General features: G+C 38.5%; 1 protein-coding gene across 2 annotated transcripts in view; it reads right to left on the reverse strand.

The window, feature by feature from the left end:
• micall2a (mical-like 2a) overlaps positions 1-21,604 on the reverse strand; it is a 116,975-nt gene extending 95,371 nt beyond the window's left edge. Inside the window, exons 1-18 of one of the 2 annotated variants that reach the window (XR_014031077.1) lie at positions 21,207-21,604; positions 20,308-20,356; positions 18,468-18,609; positions 16,435-16,763; positions 16,151-16,281; positions 15,449-15,961; positions 14,340-14,548; positions 13,924-14,002; positions 13,341-13,513; positions 13,153-13,248; positions 12,976-13,077; positions 12,534-12,595; positions 12,321-12,444; positions 11,352-11,454; positions 11,104-11,177; positions 9,702-9,816; positions 9,518-9,564; positions 9,255-9,411 (exon numbers count right to left, since the gene is read on the reverse strand). Coding sequence is in view for 1 of the 2 variants with exons in the window: in XM_081378710.1 (XP_081234836.1) it covers positions 9,326-9,411; positions 9,518-9,564; positions 9,702-9,816; positions 11,104-11,177; positions 11,352-11,454; positions 12,321-12,444; positions 12,534-12,595; positions 12,976-13,077; positions 13,153-13,248; positions 13,341-13,513; positions 13,924-14,002; positions 14,340-14,548; positions 15,449-15,961; positions 16,151-16,281; positions 16,435-16,763; positions 18,468-18,609; positions 20,308-20,356; positions 21,207-21,349 (2,577 nt within the window). In the remaining variant the exon portion in view is untranslated. Of the gene's footprint in view, positions 1-8,358; positions 9,412-9,517; positions 9,565-9,701; positions 9,817-11,103; positions 11,178-11,351; positions 11,455-12,320; positions 12,445-12,533; positions 12,596-12,975; positions 13,078-13,152; positions 13,249-13,340; positions 13,514-13,923; positions 14,003-14,339; positions 14,549-15,448; positions 15,962-16,150; positions 16,282-16,434; positions 16,764-18,467; positions 18,610-20,307; positions 20,357-21,206 lie in introns of those variants that run through there. The other variant, XM_081378710.1, reaches the window with a different exon arrangement.
• Positions 21,605-22,181: the final 577 nt, after the last annotated feature.

Below are 22,181 nucleotides of genomic sequence, written 5' to 3' on the forward strand. Positions count from 1 at the left end.
TTGCAAATCTTTTTATTCATTAAACGAACACCGCTTCACAGCATTCTTTCCATGATAGACATCTGAACAGAAAACATTTTTCAGCGAGCCATGGCCAATTAAAGTTAATGTTCGACAATACAGTGCGTCGTGTAGCATTTTCCCATCAAAACTATTTGGACAGCAAATCTTAACACGCATCCCAACTCTTTGTTTGCTCTCCGAATGCCTACAAGAGCCACAAAACCCTGCGATACCCAAAGCAGACCAAGTGGAAAAAGTGACTTGAGAGATGCATTTCTAATTAGAGATGGTGTTGGATTTTTATCATTAAAAGCCCGACACTTTAAAAGCACGCAACGAAGCCTGCGGTCGCCTCGAACCTCACGCGAAAGCAGACGTTCATCAGGGCTTTAACGCTATCACTCTGTAATCTGTCTGGGATTCCACGTGTGTTAACACAGCTAAAAATGTAGAAGGCAAACACTCCAACAACACGGCATGAATGTCTCAATATATTAACTGCACAATAAACAACCTATTCAATTCCAGGGATTTGCATGAGAAATGGGAGTATTAACGTGGAAGGATGTGTGTAGTCATTCAAAGTGCGAGCTGATGGCGGAGGGAAGGCTTTGAAAAGCCCTTCCCAGCGAGAGGGTTGAGAGAGCCCTGCTGTGGTAGAGACTAACACTGCCTCAGTGTTGGCATATCACTGAGCACAATGGCCTAGATTAGCAAAGTGTCAGTACTGAGCTGAAATAAGCTAATTGCTTAATTAGCTGACCCAATTCGATAAGCCTCTTCTAACATATTAGCTCTAGCTATGTAACAAATAGCTTGAATTCATGTAAAAAGTGCGGGCTTAATTACAACCGTGAGTATGAAAAGCTAAATGAGACGGGCAGCGTGGTATGAATGTTATTGTGTCTGAGACTATTACCATCCATATATTTATAGGCAGAAGAATGGCATGACTGTGACAGACTTATTGGCTCCGAAAGTATGAAATAGAAACGTGATGCTAAACCTTTTGTTTGTTTCTCGCATTCGAGCTTTGTACCAAAAAGACCTGCTTGTTATTGACAGCTGCTGCACGTTTGCTTGAAACAATTATGGAGCGTATCGGTGAAAGTGATGTCAGCGAGCTATTGGAAATAGAAAAGTCGGGTTAAAGGTAAAACCATTTTCTCATTAGACTGAACGATGAGTGGGACAGATTAATTTACATTTTCCCCTGACATATTTTACATACACAATCTTTTGCTTAGCACTGGGACTTATGGGCAAAAGAGCTCTATTTGTATAAGACGAAGTCATTTATATGCTAATTCATTGGAATGTAGACCTTCCAGATTCATGTTTACCTATTAGTGCATATAGATGCGAAGGGACATTAGAATATTGGAAATGGAAAGGACGGGGAGGGGGAGCTATGGGCAACGAAGTATTAGCACAATGTTTCCTTCTATTAATCTCATATTATGAGCCATTTCTGTTTTACTTAAGCAGTACCCAAGAGCCAGGCTGGAAGTCATACAATAAATGACCATTTTCCTGAATCCACTTTGAGGAACACATGGAGGCAAAGTCATAAACACGCACAGCGAATATATATATGTGTGTATATGTATATATATATATATTATTTTTTATTCTCTCATATATGCTTACACATTTTAAATTATATATATATATATATATATATATATATATATATATATATATATATATATATAAACAACACATATACACAGTATATTCAGTTTTAATTTTTGCAATTTTGTTATGTGCTTTTTGTCATTTTTATTAGTTTGTATTACTAATTTTAATTTAGCTTTAATTTATATTTCAGTTTTAGTAAATGTTTAACTTATTTCAGTTAGTTGCCAAAACATTTAAAAAAATTTCATCGGATGTTTATTTTAATCTCAAACTAAAAAAAGATGAATAGTTTGAGTTAACAAGACTTATAACGTGTCATCCACCCCATTAAATGTTAATATAAGCCAAAGGTGTCAGCCATACCGTTAAGTGTAAAAAAAACAACTAATTCTGTCTTTAAAGTTGATCAGTGAAAACAAATTTAACAAAAGATTCCCATTATGTTTATTGCTGAATATTTCAGCCCACACAATCAATTAGCCAACGTAGTTCGCCTAAAATCCAGAAAATGAAGGAGTGGGTTGTCAATGCCAGAAAAACAGCACTCGGCCCCGCCACCACTGGCTGGCGGAGAGGTGTGACAGATCATATTACAAGCAAGGCTAAAATGCTAATGTAATTCCACATGAGCCGGGTTTAAAGAGATCCAATCGACCATTCCTGATACCCAGTGTCGTTGTGTCTAAGAAGATGACGTTCCTCCTCTCATTGTCTCAGTAATTCACCAAAATTGCCACTTAGAGCCGCTCCAAGATGTGCGTTTCATCTGCAAGCTTCCTCTGGTCTCTGCTAGTCAGTTCATTTTTACTTCCTCCAAGAGTTCTAGCACTTCATTAACCTTGCCAGGCTCAAGATAAGAGAGGTAGAGCATCAAAAGAAGCCAGCCAACAGAGAGAAAAGACAGCACAGTCTCCACTGCACAGCGGCCATCAAACAGACATAAGCACGGCCACACACACACACACACACACACACAGTGTAAAACACTCAATGAGCTGTCCTTAGCATATCAGGGCTGCTTGTATGTGTGTCATTATAAGCACCAGAAGTGTGTTAACCCTAGAATACATAAAGGATTTATGATTAAGGTATGATATCAACATTTTTTTTTATATATCAATTTATAAAATGTATACAGCTTGTGTGTGATCCCTGGAATTGACAAAACAGTTAATGTGATTATCTTATGGAAAACAAGATAAAAACGCATACAGTATACCATTTAAGTTTGAGGAATAAAGACCATATGGTATTTTGTGGGCGGAGCCTACCTGGTGTCTGAAAATGACAGTTCTGCAGTAGCAGTATGTGGAAGCCATGGAATAAAAGAATATTAACAATAATAATTAAGGCATTTGAGCTTATATCTCACAATTAATTTTTTCCCCCTCAGAAGTCCAAATTGAGAGATATAAACTCGCGATTGTGAGAAAAAAAGTCAAAATTGTGAGATAAAAGTGTTAAATATTTCATGCTGTAACTGTAGGGCTAATACATTACGTCCCCTGTGAACTGCATATTATGTGAAGATCTCAAAATCATGCTCTAATGGTAGAATAATAGTGCAGATTTCATCAGTACAGTCCATCCACTTGATGATTTGAAAACATTTTTCACTTTGAAATGTGCCTTCACCCATCTTTTTTGCATTCCAATTCTGACATCCAAAGGCACAAGTCATCTTTTCCCTCTTCTTCTGTCGATCTAGTCCGTTTTCCTCCACTTGTTACCACTGTTTATCAGCCACCACAATGCGTATGCAACTGTGACATCTGCTCCCAAAAGGTCCATTTCAGCGGTTCCCATCCCTGGTCCTGGTGTACGGCGAACAACAGGGTTGGGAACCACTGGTCCATTTTTGAAAAAGGACTGAAAAAAAAAAAATAGGTGCAGGTTTCTTAGGAGGTGTTATGAAATGGAGGCAAAGTCCCCAGTTTTTTTCCCATATAATGTGGTCTCATTTTCCTGGTTAAACAAACAAAAAAAAACTTGCTTTTTAATTAGTGTTCCTATTAATGCTATCATTGTTTATTCAGACTGACAAGAGGCAGGTTTTAGCATGATGGCAGCATTACCTCTCACTTTCCCCCATTTATTCTCAATTACGCCCCACCAAACCCACCACATTAGGGAGTCCGTTAAAACTCAATGGGCTCAGGGGAAGCAAGAGAGGTGCACCGTCCCGCTGTAACTTTACCTGCTGGTGTCGCTGTTGGACAGCGTTACTTTAGAAAAATTAGTGATTTATGTCAAATTTTGTAATGTATGCATTGTTTTATTTTCTCATCAAATTTGAGGCACTGCCTCCCTTGCCTCCTCGGAAGAAACGCCCCTAATGCAGTGTTTCCTCTGTACAGCTACACACCTCCAGACTTTTAGTATGTGCCTACCAAAATCGTACACCTAAAGCATTGAAGCGTGCATAAATTCTCTTCTAACACAGCATGTTCACCATTAATCTCTCCCTTCATTTTGCCACGAAGAGGACAAAATTATTTTTTCTTGGGAGGGAACTGTAAATCCCTGTCTGGGTTCAGTTAAAAGGCTTAAAATGTCACTAAATGACAAATTAGAAGCTTCCTCTAGCATTATAAGACGAGCTGTTGTGGCATCCGAAAGTTACCTGGAAATGAGGTTAACATGCAGTGAGCACTGTAGTTATTAAAACAGTTGACGGTCTCATTACCCATCACAGATCTTGCCATGAGATCTCAACAGCAATTCAATTGTACAGCATCAAAGCATTTATTCACCGGAAAGTGTCACAAGAAAGAGCTCCCATGCTGAGAATTTCAACTTAATACATTTCAACGGATTCCAGCTACTTACTGGAAAGCTAAAAATATTCATTTGAAACTCTCAAAACTAAGACGCTGAACATTTACTTGCATTCGCAGAACATGCGATACGAGATGGAATGACGGTTTTTCTGTTCAGCGCAGTGCTGTGATATCTCTGTCAGGAGTTGTGTGCCAATGCTGGACATCTAGTGAGCCAGCTCAGATTGTGGGTGAAGAGACTTTGGCATTTGTGAAGAGTTTCCATATGTATCACTTCTGTTGTGGGGCCCGTTCCACTGATCCACAAAACCAGCCGAAAGGATAAAGCGACGAGTCTCTGTGCCAGTGTAAGGAGCAGGAGCTCTTGCGAACGTGTAAAGAGGGAAAAGTTGCCTTGCCGCTGAGCAGAGTCGGGCAGAATCCTGCATTGGCGCTGATAACATGCTTGGATTAGGGATGTTTAAGGGAAGGGAAAATTATTCATTTGAGATGGATGAAAAGCTGCACTTGTCAAGTCTCCCAGTCATGCACTTTCCATCTCATTCCCAGGAGCCAGAGAGCATATTTTCCCCTCAATGCAAATGTTCACACAGTGAAATTGTGAGCACATTACCTCCACTCCTTAAACACACCAAATGATACAGAAACTAAATGAAATTTTCTCAGCAAAAATTATTTGGGGGTGGGTAATTGAAGTATACAGTGTGATCAGCTTTTTACATATTGTATATGTTGTGGCACAACAGTGGATAAATCTGTTTTAGTTTTTAGCTCTACAACAGTGGTCCTCAACCAGGGGGTCGGGCCAACTAGGGGGGCCTCAGCACCCTACAAGATAGCTTGCAATTATTTAAAAAAAATATATATATATAAAAGACTGCATCTTTTAGCTGATTTTAATTCATTCACTTAACTGTCATTTGTATTTAAGAACCAGGATTCTCATGGTCTTGGAAAACCTGGGGCCTAATACTATGACAGTAGTTGAACAAACTCAGGGTTACAGGATTAGTTTCACGTTGACAAAACCAAACCAATTCAAATCAGCCTTTATTGGTACCTTGACGCTGACTCTGTCAACTCAGGCTTTGATCCTGCGTGCACATGAAAGCGTGACATCAGTTGCGAACAGCCAATCGCTTTCCTTGAAACTTAGCAACCTTTTTTTTATTATTATATATACATTATATATTATTTGTGTACATTTATGCATATTTTAAGTAAATGTTTAATAATTGTTAAACTAAAATTGCTCTTGTGTAATGGATTAGGGGTATAATAATTATATAAATCATCAAATAATTATAAATCGCTAAAAGCCAGACAACCTGCTCCGGGGCAAGTTAAGTTACTACAGCGCTAAAAGCCACTTTCATGGTCCCTAAAACCCAGGGTTGACACAAACTAAGCTTAAACAATCCTGGGTATTCACCTTAACCGGCTTCATGGTATAGTGATTTCTAGACCTGGAAAAGTCATGGAAGTTTTTTTTTTTTTTTTTTTTTAAATTAATGAATATACATTTTTCGTGAACACTTTATAATATGGTCCAATTAGTTCACATTAGTTAATGCATTAACTAACATTAACAATGAGCAATAAATGTCATACAGTATTAATCTTTGCACGTTAGTTAACGAAAATACAACTGTTCAATTTTAGTTCAGGTTCCTTCAATATTATTAAACATATACAGAAAGTTAATTCACCCTCATGTCGTTCCAAACCCATAAGACTTTTGTTCATCTTCAGAACACAAATTAAGATATTTGATGAAATTTGATATGGATTCGTTTTACGATCTCTTTATGAAGTTTTTGAAGCATCAAAGTGGTAGTTGTTTAGCTGCCAATAGAGGGACAGAAAGCTCTCAGATTTCATAAAAATATCTTCATTTGTGTTCCGAAGACGAACGAAAGGAACGATGAGGGCGAGTAATTAATGACAGAATTTTAATTTTTGGGTTAACTAACCCTTTAAGTGTTAACCACTTTTCTAGTTATGTCAAGTTAAAAATAATTTAAACTGGGAAGAATTTTTATTTTTGGGTTAACTAACCCTTTAAGTGTTAACCACTTTTCTAGTTATGTCAAGTTAAAAAATAATTTTAACTGGGAAGAATTTTCTAATTTGGAGTTAAAAATAAAACCGTAAAATCGCAAATGACTAGAAAAATCATTGGCAGTAAAGTGTAAACCCTAAAGAACATTAAGTTAAAATTTTTGGATTTATGGAATTTAGAATTTAAATATATTGCCAAACAAACAAACACAAACAACAAATAATTAAATAAATTCCCAATATAGTAGAAGTACCAGAAATATCTTGAGGGGCCTCCAAATATTGTCTTTGCCAATGGGGGGGCCTTGGAGTGAAAAACGTTGAGAACCACTGCTCTGAATCAAACTAAGCTATATCCGTGCAGGTCCAGAGTTAAGAATGCAGTTACTAAATCCGAATCTTTCTGCAACCGGATGATACACTGAATATATCAGCTCCCCTATACAAACATTATGATCCGTCTGATGAGAGCCAGGGCTCCAGTCTGGATGGCTAATAAATTAGAAGCACGCTTCTCGTTTACTCATCAGAGCTAATGAGGCTGATAAAATTACCTTGAGGATCATAATTACAGACTAGTGGCAGAAGCGCTAGCACCATATCTGCAAAACGCGCACACACACACACACACCTACAGGAAGAGAACAAACAGCTCAGCGGCCACCGCTGGACAAGCAGAGTTTGACCTTTAGAATAAACTGTACGTCAGATAAGTGTAATGTATGCTTTTAATTAAACAATTAAACCGCGTCGCATTACACTGAAAGCTTGCGACGCAGCCCATGTGACATGTGCATCGCATTAGCGCACTTTCCAGCGAGAAAACACAAAAAAAACGCTTAAGTACACTCCATTTTCAAATCCACTTTGTGTTAGTGACCTCAGTTTAGCTGGCCTTGATCAAGCAAATATGTAAATGTCATTCAGTTATGTACCGAAAGAGAGGCGCGTGCGCGCATGCTTGAGGTTAGCGATGGTGCATTTGAGCTGGCGGACCGATTTTTGAAATACCAGGCTGGTGACAAACAAGCCAAACCCCCGGCATCCTTTATCCCTTCAATTTCATCAGGCGGCTCATATACATTAAGCACTTGATCAGTAATGGCATCTTTTGATGGACACGGGCGGCGTGGACGCGAGCATTCACCTCGGAGAAATTCATTTCATCAGCCATTCACAGGACGAATTGTTTTACTTATGAATATTAATGTCCGCCTAATTTGAGGCTGTTGTTAATGCTTGTCGCTAGGAGCTTGGCAAATCAGGTCCCATTCCTGTTAAAACCATGTATTAGACACCCCCCTGACACTAAGCCCTCGCCTTTGATTCTTAATTGCAGGAGTGCGAGCATTTGCAGGAGATGGGGCGCAAAGCTTTAATTAACTCTAATATCACACGTATTCAGTCTCGACTGTCACCCGCATCACGCGTGGCGTTCTGCACCAATATCCTCCTCGGCTCCTCTCAGCTAGAGAGAGATGGTGTTCCAAGTTCATGATCACAATTTCATGCATCTTAAATTGGGGATGGATGGCCTGTAAGCAGTGGCATGATATTAAATGTGAGTAAATTATCTTAATGCATTTTACTAAAACCCATATTAAATGATGGCTGTATAAACGGCCGTTTTACAGCACGAGCAATGATAGGAACAACAATTATGGTTGCTGCAGCGAGCGTGGTGTCATTTTAATTTTCGGGGAAGGGAACCGACTGGAAGCGTGGGATAAACTGGGCATTTTGGTTATTGTGCACTTCTGACCATTTCTGCATGGATGGGGTTTTCCGTTTAATGTTTTTGGGCCTCGCAATTCACGTGCCGACATCTGAAATTCAGAGATTGTGAGCATGAAAACAGTTGCTGGTACAATACACTAAGAAACTTCATTAAGATTTATTGGATAACTCATTTTAAAAGTCAAATATACAATAAATAAGCATATCCATGTGTAAGCATCTCTCAAAAGAACTTTAAAAACTTTTTAAAACATTCCAACAGTGGGTTTTTGGTCAAATACTTCTATTTAAACACCATGTAAAAGACATCTGTGGAAAGACTACATTTCTTAGATAAGTTAAATGAGGAACAGTTTTAATTGAGCTAGGTTTAATAGACCAATAATCCGCGCCTCTACAGCACACAAGTTCCTCTGCTGTCTAATCTCCAGCTTGATTTAGCATTCTCAGGAATATAAAATAACTGGAAAACTCTGATAGAAATGCACGCAAGCTCATAGTGCCCCCTTCAGGTCACTGCACGCACTGCATCTTGAAGACACTAGATTTAGCAGGCAGCACAGTTCAACTTTTTTCTTTTTTTTTTTTGGAGGTTAGGGTTAAATTAAGATGCTCCACAGATTCTTGGATCACAGTCAAGAAGCATGCTTCAGCCAATCTTGGACATCTGTTTATCTGCTAATATAAGTTACCATTTATGTCTGACCAAGTGGGGGTGGAAGAAAAAAGAAAAAAAAAAGAAAACGGCGTACATTTTTAACAATAATTCAAACTAGCCCACACATTTAATAAGGCGGCAAAAATTAGCAAATACTGCAGGATCAAACATGTTTAACACTTAAAACAAATAATAAGAACTAGTATTAGCTAAATCAAATAAGTGAAAACTATCAGAACATGATCAGAGGAATAATTTAACAAAAAAAAAAAAAAAAAAAAAAAAGTGTTAGGCTATTAAAGAAACATTTTGCTCCAAGAACTCAAACTACCTCACTGAGCCGCCTGATAGAGCTGTGATTCTTAGTCCCAAACCTTCTTAGGTGAAATCTGGACTTGGATCACTGGACAAGATCTGGATCACTGCACTCCAGTAGATCTGAAGTTCACTCTCCCATTGAGGCTTTTTTACTTCTCCGTCTAAACAGCTTTGAGAAGGACGACTTGTGTTTGTTTTTAAGCTTCTGAAGACCTGCACCCAGACAGAAACACAGAACGTTTTCATCGAAATGTTCTCCGCCGATTCAAGCTCAGAGTAGACTTGACAAGATCAAAACAACGAGAGCAAAAGTTCTCACCTAGTCTTTGCATCATTTCGTTCAACTGTTGATCTTCCTCCTCCTCCCTTGAAATGTGACATTACATTTACTTGGCAGAATTACATTTACAAATGTGCAACTTTTAAATGTGGTTAATCTTCACTTGCAGTTGCACTCAGAAAGTACAGCATTTCATTAGTAGTGTGGTTTCTTCAGGACTTACCGTAACCTGTCCTCCTCCAGCCCCTCAACAATGGCGTTCCTGTCATTCACGATCTTCATCAGTCGGTTCAACAGCTCTGTTTCCCTCCTCTTCTCATCCAGAGTCTTGAGATGTTCTAACAGCCGGACACACAAACCTTTCAATGGGGACCTTTCAATGATTTTTATGCTGTACGCAGTACTATATTATATCCCCTTACTAACCCTACCCATCACAGAAAACTTTCACTTTTTAGATTTTCCAAAAACATTTTAGTATGATTTATAAGCTGTTTTTATTTTATTTTTATGGGGATCAAAAAAATGTCCCCACAATGTAGGGAATACCTGAGCAACATGCACGTTTATGGCTTTTCCACAGTCTTGTAAAACATGCAAAATGAGACCAAGCATACTAAACTAAACTGCTATTACATTTTTCCTTTTTTATAGAATAGTTGACATGTTGATTTCACTTTGTATCACTTTTCAAATCCTGTTAAAAATCACAATGAATTATTTGAAGCAACAGACAGGTCTGAGAACTGGCTCCAAGTGTCACAAGAGATCTTTGAATAAGATTTATTTATAATTTGTGCTCATTTCTAAATGCAGACTTAACATAGCAACCAAAGAGTGAAGACATGCCACTCAAAGCAAAATTAAAAAGCTCATTGTAATTTATTAAAGTTTAGAGCAGAGCATACGGTTAACCCTTTAATAAATAAACATTTTGCCATATTGTAAGAAATTAATTTGTAAATAATGTATTCCTTGAGTGCAATGCAAGTCCCTTTGCACTGATTGAGATGAGGGTCATACAATTTCAATTTTCCATATAGTTTTATATTAAGAAATATTATTTTAAATGGATTCCAATGAAATAAGTTCACAGTACTTAAGGTCTTAATATTCACTGTAAGAAATTATTTTCATGATTTATCACAATTTTTTACCATTTGTTAAATCAAGTTTCTGTTGATTAAACCAATCTCCATTGTAGTACAGTAACTCAAATTTTTTTTATTTCAATGAACTAAAAATTAAGGCAACCAGGTAACAAAGTTAAACCAAGATATTTTTACATTCCAGAGGAGAGTTGATTTACCTTAATATTAATTTGGAAGAACTTAAAAAAAAATCGGTTGGCACAACTACAACTATTGAAGTTGAGAAAACTCAAATGCTTTGCAGCTAGTTGCTTTATTTTTTAAGTTCACTCAACTTTTTTTTTTTTTTTTTTACAGTGCAAAATGAAACATTTCCAGTTTGACATTAATCCAGCATGATCACTGGAAGGTTCTTAACACAAATAAACCCATTTCATTGACATTGTTCACTCCCCCTATATCACCTGTCCATTGCTAATGGCAAAACAAGTTGACGAGTAATATTAACAGTAGCTAACCTGGCTTCATTTTTACCTGGTTTATTAATTAACCTCCTGAGCTCTCCTTCTACTCCCGGCTGCTGCTCCTCCAGATCCTGTGTTCTTGCTCTGAAAGAGATTGAGATCTGTGAGGACCAAATTTGACAACAAGCAGACACACTAGTCGCTTTTCTCCCTTATTGTTTATTAGTCAATATTAAGAATTTTGGGAATGTTTTCATCCAGAATTAAGACAGCTAGATGAAATTACAATTGGTGAATACAGTATAAGGGATCACTTACATGTACATCAACTCTGACTCCCTGCGGATGTAGCTTTGTTTTTTCCGAATCAGGTTAAACCAGTCCACCATCAAGGGATCCATCAGAAGGTCCCCATGACCCTCTGTAAAACAGTCCAAAGTTACCAAGGACACCAGGGTCCTAAATGCACAGTTCACATCCAACCACATAAGAGACACCCCACCTGAGGCCACAATTTAAAGTGCTCTGGAGACGGGCATCTCCAAATACTCACTTTCAAGTTCTATTTGAGCTATGATTGAATTCTATTTGTCTCCTAATAGAGCACTGTAATACGGTCTAAAAAGCATGTTTTCCATTGACATTGCCTTGAGGTGGTACAAAAAACATACAAGTACAATCATACACGCACACACACAAACTTAATTTCATCAAGTGGTGGTTTTGGCCTTGGTGGGAGCGAGAGGCAGTCAGGTTCTATGAAATCCCACCGGCTGCTAGCAGCAGGACAGGTGACTGGAGATGATATTACTGTGCCATGGTGACCTTGAAAAGAGCCAATCAAGTGCCCTTGCCCCACACAGCTAGCAGCCTCTCACTGGAGCCCACCGCCTCTTCTCCATTTTCATCCCAGCATCCCACAGGAGGAGAGGGAGCTTCCTCTGCGCCTCGCCTCATTTGGCCCTGGCTGCTGGAATCGAGAGCCTTTTATTGGCCACAGCCTTCCCCTAAAGGCTACATCGAAATTCTGACTCCCAGGTGGACGGGCTCAGCTAACAGGTTTGGAATGAGTGCGCGTCTCACAGAACTCAATGAACCACCCACACACACAAGGTGCTGCAACATGCCATATAAAACACAATCTTGAATAGCACCAAAAGGAACATCTGATCTCCCAAACAGCTTATTTTTTCCTAAACAACCTTGAACGGGACCTTCAAATTTTACTTCAACTTAGAGAAATGAGGAACACAACCATTGCATGAACTACTAATCTAAATCTTATACCTTCTTCATAAATGCGAAGTCTCATCTCCAGCTCCACACCTTCATTCTCCAAATCATTCAGATTGTTCTCAATGTCCTGTAGCTCTTTTGAGATCTGATCTGGTGAGATGTAGCAAGGCTTTATCTGAAAAGACACATAATATAATTAAACCATGGTGATGAGATATTTGATCATTTGGCAAAGGACAGTATACAACATTTGCAAAAACTTACAGTAGGCGACCTCGTTTCAAGCAGCAAGCCATTTTTGGATGAAACATTTCCATTGTCATAACCTAAAATTATTTAAAAAGACAAAACTTTTTTTGGTGTATGAAAAGCTGAAGGCTAAACATTACAGAGCCCAGAGACATGGTGGTGGAAAAAAATATATTTCAAAACTTTTTTCCATCACCATGTCCCTTTTAGGGGCTCCGCAAAACATGGACACGAAATATGCATAAATTACTGCAAATAGGAATTTTTTATTTTTTATTTTATTTTTTTATTCAACAAACAGAGCTTAGACCATGCTTCTGTTTTCTATACAAGTGGTATACATGGTGATTCACTAACTACAATAAGATAAAAAGCAATGAATTTCATCATGTGAACCATTCCGTTAAGGTTTAATAATAAAAAAATAATTGTTACCATAAGTTTAGAAAATGCTTACTGGACATCGCCGACCTGCAGCGAGTTTGTTTTGGAGATGAAGGTTTGTGACAGGACTGAGAGGGCAAGACACATGAGGACAAGGAACAGTCGGGTTTCAAACCTGTGGTCAGAAGAAAAGTATGATCATCATAAACGCAAATCTTACCATGCTACAGCTGATGTGGCCTGGACTTACCCTGCCCGCGACAAGTCTCTCCCAAACATGAGACAACAGGACTGAATGGCTGGATAGGGACAGAAGAACCTGGTGGTGTACATGCTCCATTTTGAACTGAGAGGGAAATAAAGTGGTAAACTTCATGCAGTGTTCAAGGTACATCTAGTATTTGAGGTTTGCGTTTAAGGTTGATGTGACTGGCTTACCCCAGGTCCCTTGCTGCTGTTCCCTTTCAGTTTTCAGGACAACATTGTTGGAGCAATGAGAGTTGTTTGATACAGAGGAGGTTGCAGCTCTTGAAGTATCTTGGACCTTCAAACAATGTTCACTTTTGTTTTTTCCACAAGTCAAAAGGACATCATTGGCATTACCATGAGATCTACAAAAAAGCAAAATAACTTCACTACAACATGACTAAGACTCAAAATCATCATTTCAAACTAGCATAAGCCGACGCTCACCTTAGATACAGAAGACGCAAACAAAATTAAAAGAATGATCAGAGGAACTCAAAGTAAGAGTCTAGTGTTTCAGAGGGGGCTGGTTTAGGCGCAGCACTCCTTGGGACTGCTGAGGATTGGGGATAGAGCGAGCGGATGCACACGGAGGCAGTCAAACACTATGGGGGAGGCAGTAGGCATCCGCCGGCTAGAGAACGGATACATGAAAGGCCCCACTGTCAGTACTCCAGCTCTGAAGTGTCATTGCAGCTCACACCCAAGTGACTTTGCCTGCTTCCCCTCGTGTGGATTAGAAAGCATTAGGGAGAACTAGGCTGATCAAACTTACTCTAGTCTTGGTCCATTTGGAGCTGCCTTTGGCTTTGATCTCCAGTCAGTTGGGGCGTCGCAGCTCTGAACATCTTTGGCTGAAGCAGAGGGAAAAATCATGGCAAACAAAAAGCATGAGTCGCACAATATCAAATTATGCCATTTGAAGCCGTGCCGTCAAACAGAAAGGATTAAAATACTGCAGGGCAGAAATCAGTCTTAAGATTCGATCTTCCTGACTACATCGAAAAAAACAAAACAAAAAAAAACATTGGATGCAAGCCCATGGCTTAATTTAACCGCTTTCCTGCCTATGTTCTCATCTCGTACTTATTACGTATGTTTATGGAAATATTTCCCATGTGACCTTTAGAAACCATTTTAAAAAAAGACCACAATCCATATAAGCAAAGGTCATCTGTGAGCGAACACCACCTTTGGCAGTAGAAAGCAGCAGGGATGGAGGTCTGCTGCGCTCCTTGCTGATGGCACTGAGGTAGGAGGATTCTTTGCTGTTCATGCGGTTACTGCTGATAGCAGGGCTGGATGGAGTGGCCTGATACAAGCTCCTTCCTGTTGCATCTCGTCCGTGTAACTCCTGCCTCCAGCTGGAGTCCTCAGCAGAAGAGCATCTAATTTGTATCCTGTGAGAGACATACAGCATTCACACCATGATCATACGTACAATATATGAACCAGATATACTGACACTACCGTTCAAAAGTTTGGGTTCAGTATGTTTTATATATACATACACATATATATTCTACTTTGAGTTTTGATCATTACCAAAAAAAAAAAAATGAAACATGTGGTAAGTTATTAAACTTACCAGAGTTTCTACAAAAATATTAAGCAGCACAACACATTGATAATAAATGTTTCTTGAGCAGCAAATCAGCATATTAGACTGATTTCTGAAGGATCAGTGACACTGAAGACCGGAGTAATGATGCTGAAAATTCAGCTTGGCTACAGGAATAAATATATTAAATATTAAAATAGAAAAGTTACTTTAAATTGTGATTTAACAATATTACAATTTTAACTATTTTTTAATCAAATAAACAGAGTTGGCGAGCATAAAAGACACTTTCCAAAAAGAAAAGAAAAAAATTGACAGACCCCAAACATTTGAATGGCGGTGAACTGAATGGCAATTATTTGCCTACTTAAAACATATGATCCAATTTCTCACCAAGCATTCATTAAAGATTTTTTTAGTTTGTCTTTAAGGTCAGGTAAAATCTTTAAGCAATGTTTTACACTTTTTTCAAGTGTCTAGAACCTCTTTTGAAAAAAAAAACATGCAGATGCATGAACTGCAGTGTTGTACTTGCCAAATAAGAACATTAACAAAGGGTTCGAGAAATCCTGAAACCAAAATACCCAGCATTTATGAACAGTGACAAACAACCCACACTTGATGTAGGGGTACATTTCTGGTGTGAAAAACCAAATAGATAATTTTTCACCAGAGAAATTGTTGATCACTGATCAATCATACTTTAAACCATGACAGCAATCATTAGTTAGTCACTCACTGCCGGTGTGCTCCTGGGTCATTATTAAGCGCATTGTTGTTATTTCGGTTTCCTTCAAGGAGTTGTTTTCCGTTTGTCAGTGCACTGGGTCGGTCTTCCTCCATCTTCAGACTGGCGTTCTGATTGGCGATGGACTCTGAGGGGCCTGACTGCGGTCTTGCGGTGGGCCGGTGCTCTGCTGCTGGGCCACAGGACTGAAAGAACTTCTGCCTGGCTGCCTGAGTCCTCTGAGCAGAGGCCGTCCATGACTGCGGAGCGAGACTGAGCTCCACTGGCCTGGGCACAGCCTTGACGGGTGTAGATAACACAGAGGTGTAGCGCTGTGAAGATGGCTGATCTCCACGGTCAGATTTGGGTACCAAATCAGCGAGCGTAAAGCCACTGCTCTTAAAAGGCTTGACCATAGGCTTGAAGCCATTTTGGGCATGTTGGTGAATACTGCAGACCAGTGAGCCAGTGTCCGCTCCCAGTTTATATGCCCCAGATTTCAGTGTGCCATAGCATACACTACACCTGTTTAAAAGAGATAAATCAATAATAATAATAAAAAATGTTACAGCACTTCATAATTGTGTTAAATTAGAAGTGTACATTGCAATAAAATAACTTACAAAAGTTACAGTACATGCCAAATTGCCATACTTATCAATATTTATGAGCAATAATAGCCATGCTTCCCAAGCACCACCAATGAAAACTCACTTAAAGCAGCTCCGGTGGTAAAGTTTCCCATCTACCAGGTGCCTCTGGACCAAATGCACATGATTTCCACATACTGCACACTCACTGTTCAACGTGCCGGTTTTATTTGAGCTCTCCGCCAAAACAGTTTTCTACAAAAGATCAGATGAATGAAAACATTCCAAACTAAAAATCAATTTCCCAAATCACGACTGAATCATTCTAAACTCATCTTTTTATAACTAGGTCTGAAGACCAGTCATTTTTTTTTATGTTGAATAATCAAGGGATAGGCAAATTGACACCTTCTCAGCAGCTCTGTGTGGTTGTGGAGATCTCGCTCTGAGTGGTGCGACGGGCGCCCGCACATATTTCGCCCCTGGAGATTTCTGCCAGTCTGTGCCAGTCTGCCGAGCTGGATCAGCTAGAACGTGCTTCTCTGGAGCACTTTTCTGGATGTTAAGAGATGGAGGATGGTTGTCTCTGATACTTTTTGGCATTTCGGTTTGAGGAGGACGGTTCTCTGTATTTGTTTTGAGATTGTGGTTTTTGGCCACCACAGGCAGATTCTTCTTCTCTGATGGCACCTCCTTTGAGTCCTCAGCATGCCGCTTGATACCTCCTACTCCCCCGACTGAAAATAAGAGACCATTGAGAAGAAAGTCTTAGAAATATGAATACACTGCATTTTTCTAATCATGCACTACCATTATTTTTGCAGTATACTGTGCACAGAATGCAAACTTTTTGTGTGCATAGAATAGTCAAAATGTGGACCACACTAAAGCTATGTCTGCATTAATCCAGGTAAATTTTCTTTTTTTTTAAACGCACTCCATCCACGTGCTTTCTCATCCACACTAAAACATCAGAAAACAAATCTTACTGCGCATGGATAATAGTAATAGAAGCTCACTGAGATGATAGAGAAACAAGACAAAGTCCTCAGGCTATTCTTCTCGCACAATTATTTTATTTTTTTATTATTATTATTACGATTATTTCATCTCTGTACAATCTTTATATTTACATTCTTGCAAAGTAATATTTATCTTTGCAACACTGTGAAAGTGAACAGCAAATAGCAGGCACATAAGGGTATAAACATCCATAAGTACAAGATGTGTCACTAAACATGCTAAAACACACCAAAAAAAAAAATCCGCTGTCCACACACGCTTTCCTTTCAGCCTTTCGTCAATCTCAAACTTACCGCTGTTCGCAGACGCGCTCTCGCCGAACCTACGAGCAATGCCAAGTGTGCCATTCTAACCAGTTCTCACAATAAACACCTTTTATACAGAGCCAAATTACAGACCTCTCATTAGCCAGCTGTACATACGCATATATATCTGCATTATTACTTGAAGCTATAAGGGCAATTCCGTTCAAAACTGTCACATCCATAACGCCAACTAAATACCATGGCATTGTGTTGGCGTTATGGATGTGACAGTTTTGCGTGGAATTGCCCATAATGCAGATTTTCTTACTTTTTAACTATGGAATGTATTTAAGATGAAATTGAATTATTTAATAATTTTATTATATAATTTTATACATGTATTATATAATACAATTAATGCAACACACTTCAATATAATTATAGTCGTGTTAGGATGACATATAAAGCTGTACAGAGTAAGTGCTTTTTGCGTACGTGTGGTTTCAGTTGTTCCTATTTAGCGTAAATTTAGAATAAATTTTATTACGAAAGAACATTTTACGCACAAATTTGTGCGTACGCATGCTTAGTGAATGAGACCCAGTGTTTTTAAATGTATCCACTTAGATGTTGTTCGTACAACAACGATGTAGTAAAAACAGAAAAGCTTCCTTTTGGGGTTTTCTGTGTAAAGACAACATTGTCAAAACGATCCCCTTTCACAAGGATCTGTGAAAACGACTAAATGCTGTATTATTCATGTCAGGACAGTAGTTGGCGAGGTCACTTTGTAAGTGTCATTTTTGTAGTTTACACAGAGACATTCATTTCGTTTTCAAAAACATGCACTTTGAATCCCATTTCCAAAAGTTTGTGTTTTCAGGCCCCAAAATACCATTGTCGTATAATGAACGGCCAAAACACAAGATTTTAGTTGAAAACGTTGTCATGTAAAAAGCTCAGTTTTTAAAAAGCTGTCTCAGTGTGGAAAGGGCAAAACATTGAGAAATGGATGTGCTTTCATATGTATTTTTTTTGGATTAACAACATAGACCTAGCCTGAGAGGAATTCTGTATCCCACAATGCAATATTCTCAACTATGGGCAGTTGGAAGTTATGAGTCAAGCTAAGAAATTTACACAGTTAATAAAAATGGTGAACTCAAGTCTTACTTGGTGACTGGCCGTGGAAGTAATTATAGTACTGTGAGACATATGTGAGGATGCTGAGTCTGTCTGGGACAGGCAACGCCACCATGTCCTCTGCATCTAGAAGAGCTGGGATTCCCAGATGGTCTTCAGCCACACGGAACGCCTGGAGCACATCACACGACAGAAATCAGCCATTAAGTTGACAATGCCACATAATCCACGCAAAAGAAAACAGCAATTAGACAACCACAACTACAAAAAGACGAGCACACACACACACGAGTCCCTGTGTTTATAACAACCACTGAAAATCCTCATTCAACATGACCTCATATGATTGTTTCAGGCCGCCAATATCACGCTGTGGCAATGGTTTTCTAGGGGAAAGGAACTTGGCCGATTAGTTGTAAACACAGACAAGGCACACAAAAAAAGCAGTCGTCAAAAATAGAATAGGCCAGTAAGCAGCACAATCTGGCACCACATCAAGATGGCCCGAGCAGGGAGTGCATAATGAATAGCACATTTCCCGTGCGCGCCGCGGCCTGGGAACGGGGACAGAAGAGAGGATACGATGGCATTGTTTAGGTCTGACCTGGACACACTCATTTTACAGGATAGCTGAGGAGGGGCGGCACATCCTCCACGACGCAGCTGCAACATCCTGTTTATCTTTTGTATGACAGCACTGAGAGGCTGATATGAAATAAACATTTCAATTAAAAACTGTCTGGGTTTAACCAAAGCACACTGGGAAAACAGCTATTCTCTGGTGTTTAAATGCACAGAGGTAAGTTAATCTTGACGGAGAGGATCAGGTGCCCTGTGGATGACTGTCACCCTTCTTTATAATGCATTAACTGGACAGACTCCACACGGCTCGGGTTCAAACTACAGCGGAGTGCTTCCTATAGAAGTGGTGAGGGTTTGTAACAGATCTCAGAGTGTGTGGCCTATAATTTACAGTCTCTGAGGAAGCAACCAGAGAAAGAGCTCATCATTGTGACAAAGTCCCAGGTGTGGCACGTCTCACCACCTCATTCTCATAAGCACTTCCTGATAGGGAAGAAAAATAATTAGGTCATCGGTCCTGGTCAGACAGTGTCTCTACACTCAAACACAAATTAAATTTTCCATACAAGACATACTCTAACAGAAGCCAGTTTCTGGGTAAATCAAAAATTAATTCAAATAAATAACATTTCAATATACCATAAACTCTCATTTTAATCTGATATCTACTATTCTATAAGTAAATTGAAGATTACAAGTTGCCTGTGATAGTTAAAATGCTTAAAGCGTGGAATCTTTAAAATGAATAAATACATCTTTGAATCAATCAAGAGGGTGTAGTACTCAGTCAATGGGGAAAAAGAATACTTTAAGTCCTGTTAAGTAAATTTTGATGGTTTAGGATACAAAATTCTTCTCTCTGTCCCAAGTTCACACAGGACAAGTCTGAAACTTTAGACAGTTTCGCTAAAAGATACTTTCTGCAAAAAAACTGAAGGGTATCTTTACCCTGCCAAAAGCTATTGCTCCAAGACTCGACCGATCAATAGACTCTTTTACTGAGCAACTAGTCTCATTTGACATTGCTGCAAAATTAGATCACATGCATTTCACAAGCAGTGGGGAAAAGGGTCTCAAGCACTATAATTCAGGTCAGTAAGAGAAACAATACATGAATGTTGCAAACTACACAAAGAACAAACATCCAGCCATCCAACCACATTTGCATTATCACAGGATAGCAGCAGACACACATCTGTACAGGATGGGGCTAAAATTGGCAGTAAAACATGCAAGCAATGAGTCAGTCTGCATCAGGCCAAGATCAAGGCCAAACAGAATAACTTACCAAGTGATTGTTGTAATACACATTGTCTTTGGAGAGAGACTCAAAGTTTCTGAAAGAAAACAAGGACATGACTCACCAGATAGACACTTTGAGAAGTGTTACAATACAATGTTGATACTGAAATAAGTTAAAGCACACTGAAATAAAAGTGGTTTCAAGATGTAAATGCATCAAACTGTAAATTAAACAATATTGTGACATTTAAAAGGTCACGAAACCTACAATATTAAACTTATATTTAACATAAGCAATAGGTCTGTTGAGGCTATGGCAAAAATAACACAGAATGGATGCAGCAAAAGATGAATGTAACAATTTGAATGTACAAAAGAAAGTGTAAATCTCAGATCCCCTGACTAGTCAGTTCTCACCATTTTTTTTATTACATTTTGCCTTCACTAGTTCATTTTAAATAGTTCTCTAAATGTGATAAAACACATACTACATTAAAATATTATAGAAGTCTCAGGATATTAAGTCATAAAAGCTACAAAAATATTTATAAAATCCTTTAATCCTTTATTTTAAGATCACAGCTTGTCAACTACCCATGACTGGGTTGGACAATTCAGCTACACACTTAAAAATTAACAATCACAATGCTATAGTGTAGGCTACTAACTTTTCTTTGCCCTTTTCTTCTGCCACTCAAATGGATGCATGAAGTCAGTTCTCCTCAAGTTCACAGAAAGTGTCCAAATACTTAATAGTGACCAGGCATAGATTCAAATGTAAATGTCCAAATACTTTTTGCATAAAGTAGCTATAGACCACACTAAAAAGTTTAAACATCCCACACTCCTTTTAAAACTCTTGGTAGCCTATTTTTTACTTTACTCTCATAGTTAGTGAACAGCTTCTGCATCCTAATCAACGACCGTTAAATAAACGTCTCTTACATGAGGTCCGGTCTGAACTTGTGGATGAGAGCACAGAAGGCCAGTCCATCTCTGAAAGATGTGCTCATGTTGTTGATGGACACATCTCTATATCCATCGCACTGATTCTTACACCACTGATGAAGCCTCTTGATAGCAGCCATCCTCTCCAGAAGCCCTTACTGCCAAAACACACGGGAGACGGTGTCTTTTAAATGACAGAAAACGAAAGACGTCGTTTGTTCGACGAAATAACGAAGCATGAGAGAAAATGACTGAGGAGACAGTGCGGGAAGTCACAGTGAAAGATAATAAAAAGAGTTGAAGCGTATGTGAATAGAAAGCGGCGTTTCCTCAGAGCTGTTCATTACAGCAGAGCAGCGCGCGCGGCACCTGTGGAATACACAGAGGAAATCAAGGGGGAGGAGCTTCGAGCCATCAATAATTAAACGCTAATTGCATTATTTGTTTTTTTTTATCGATTTTTTTTTCTTTTTTCGGTCGTTGATGTATCTGTTTAATATGACAACTACAAGCATGTTCTTTATCAAGAGGAATGTGATGAAATTAAGGTCTGAAATGTATGGGCCATTCCAGGCATGCTTATAGTAGCCTAATCAAATATAAGAGAAGAACTACAATGAAAAAAACTTATGTTTAAGTCATTTCAACTTTTACAGTTCAGTTTAACCTGGACAAAGTATTGAACAAAAATTTGTAAGGTCAGAAATAGTTCTTGTCATAAAAAATAATAATAAATAAAGTTAAAAAGGTGTACATTTAAAAGCATTTCATGTACTTCTAACATGAAAAACTGGCAATTTATATATATATATAAATTATAATATATATATATATACATTTAAATGTAAATGTTTCAAACCAAATGATTAATATATACTATTATTTTGACTTACAAAGTTTGTTAAGCTTGATGTTTCTATGCAGAACAAAAAGGTAAAATTTGTATTTAACAATATTTTCATTATAATTAAG

This window comes from Scardinius erythrophthalmus (assembly GCF_964197995.2).
Source record: "Scardinius erythrophthalmus genome assembly, chromosome: 1".
NCBI classification, from domain to species: Eukaryota; Metazoa; Chordata; class Actinopteri; order Cypriniformes; family Leuciscidae; genus Scardinius; species Scardinius erythrophthalmus.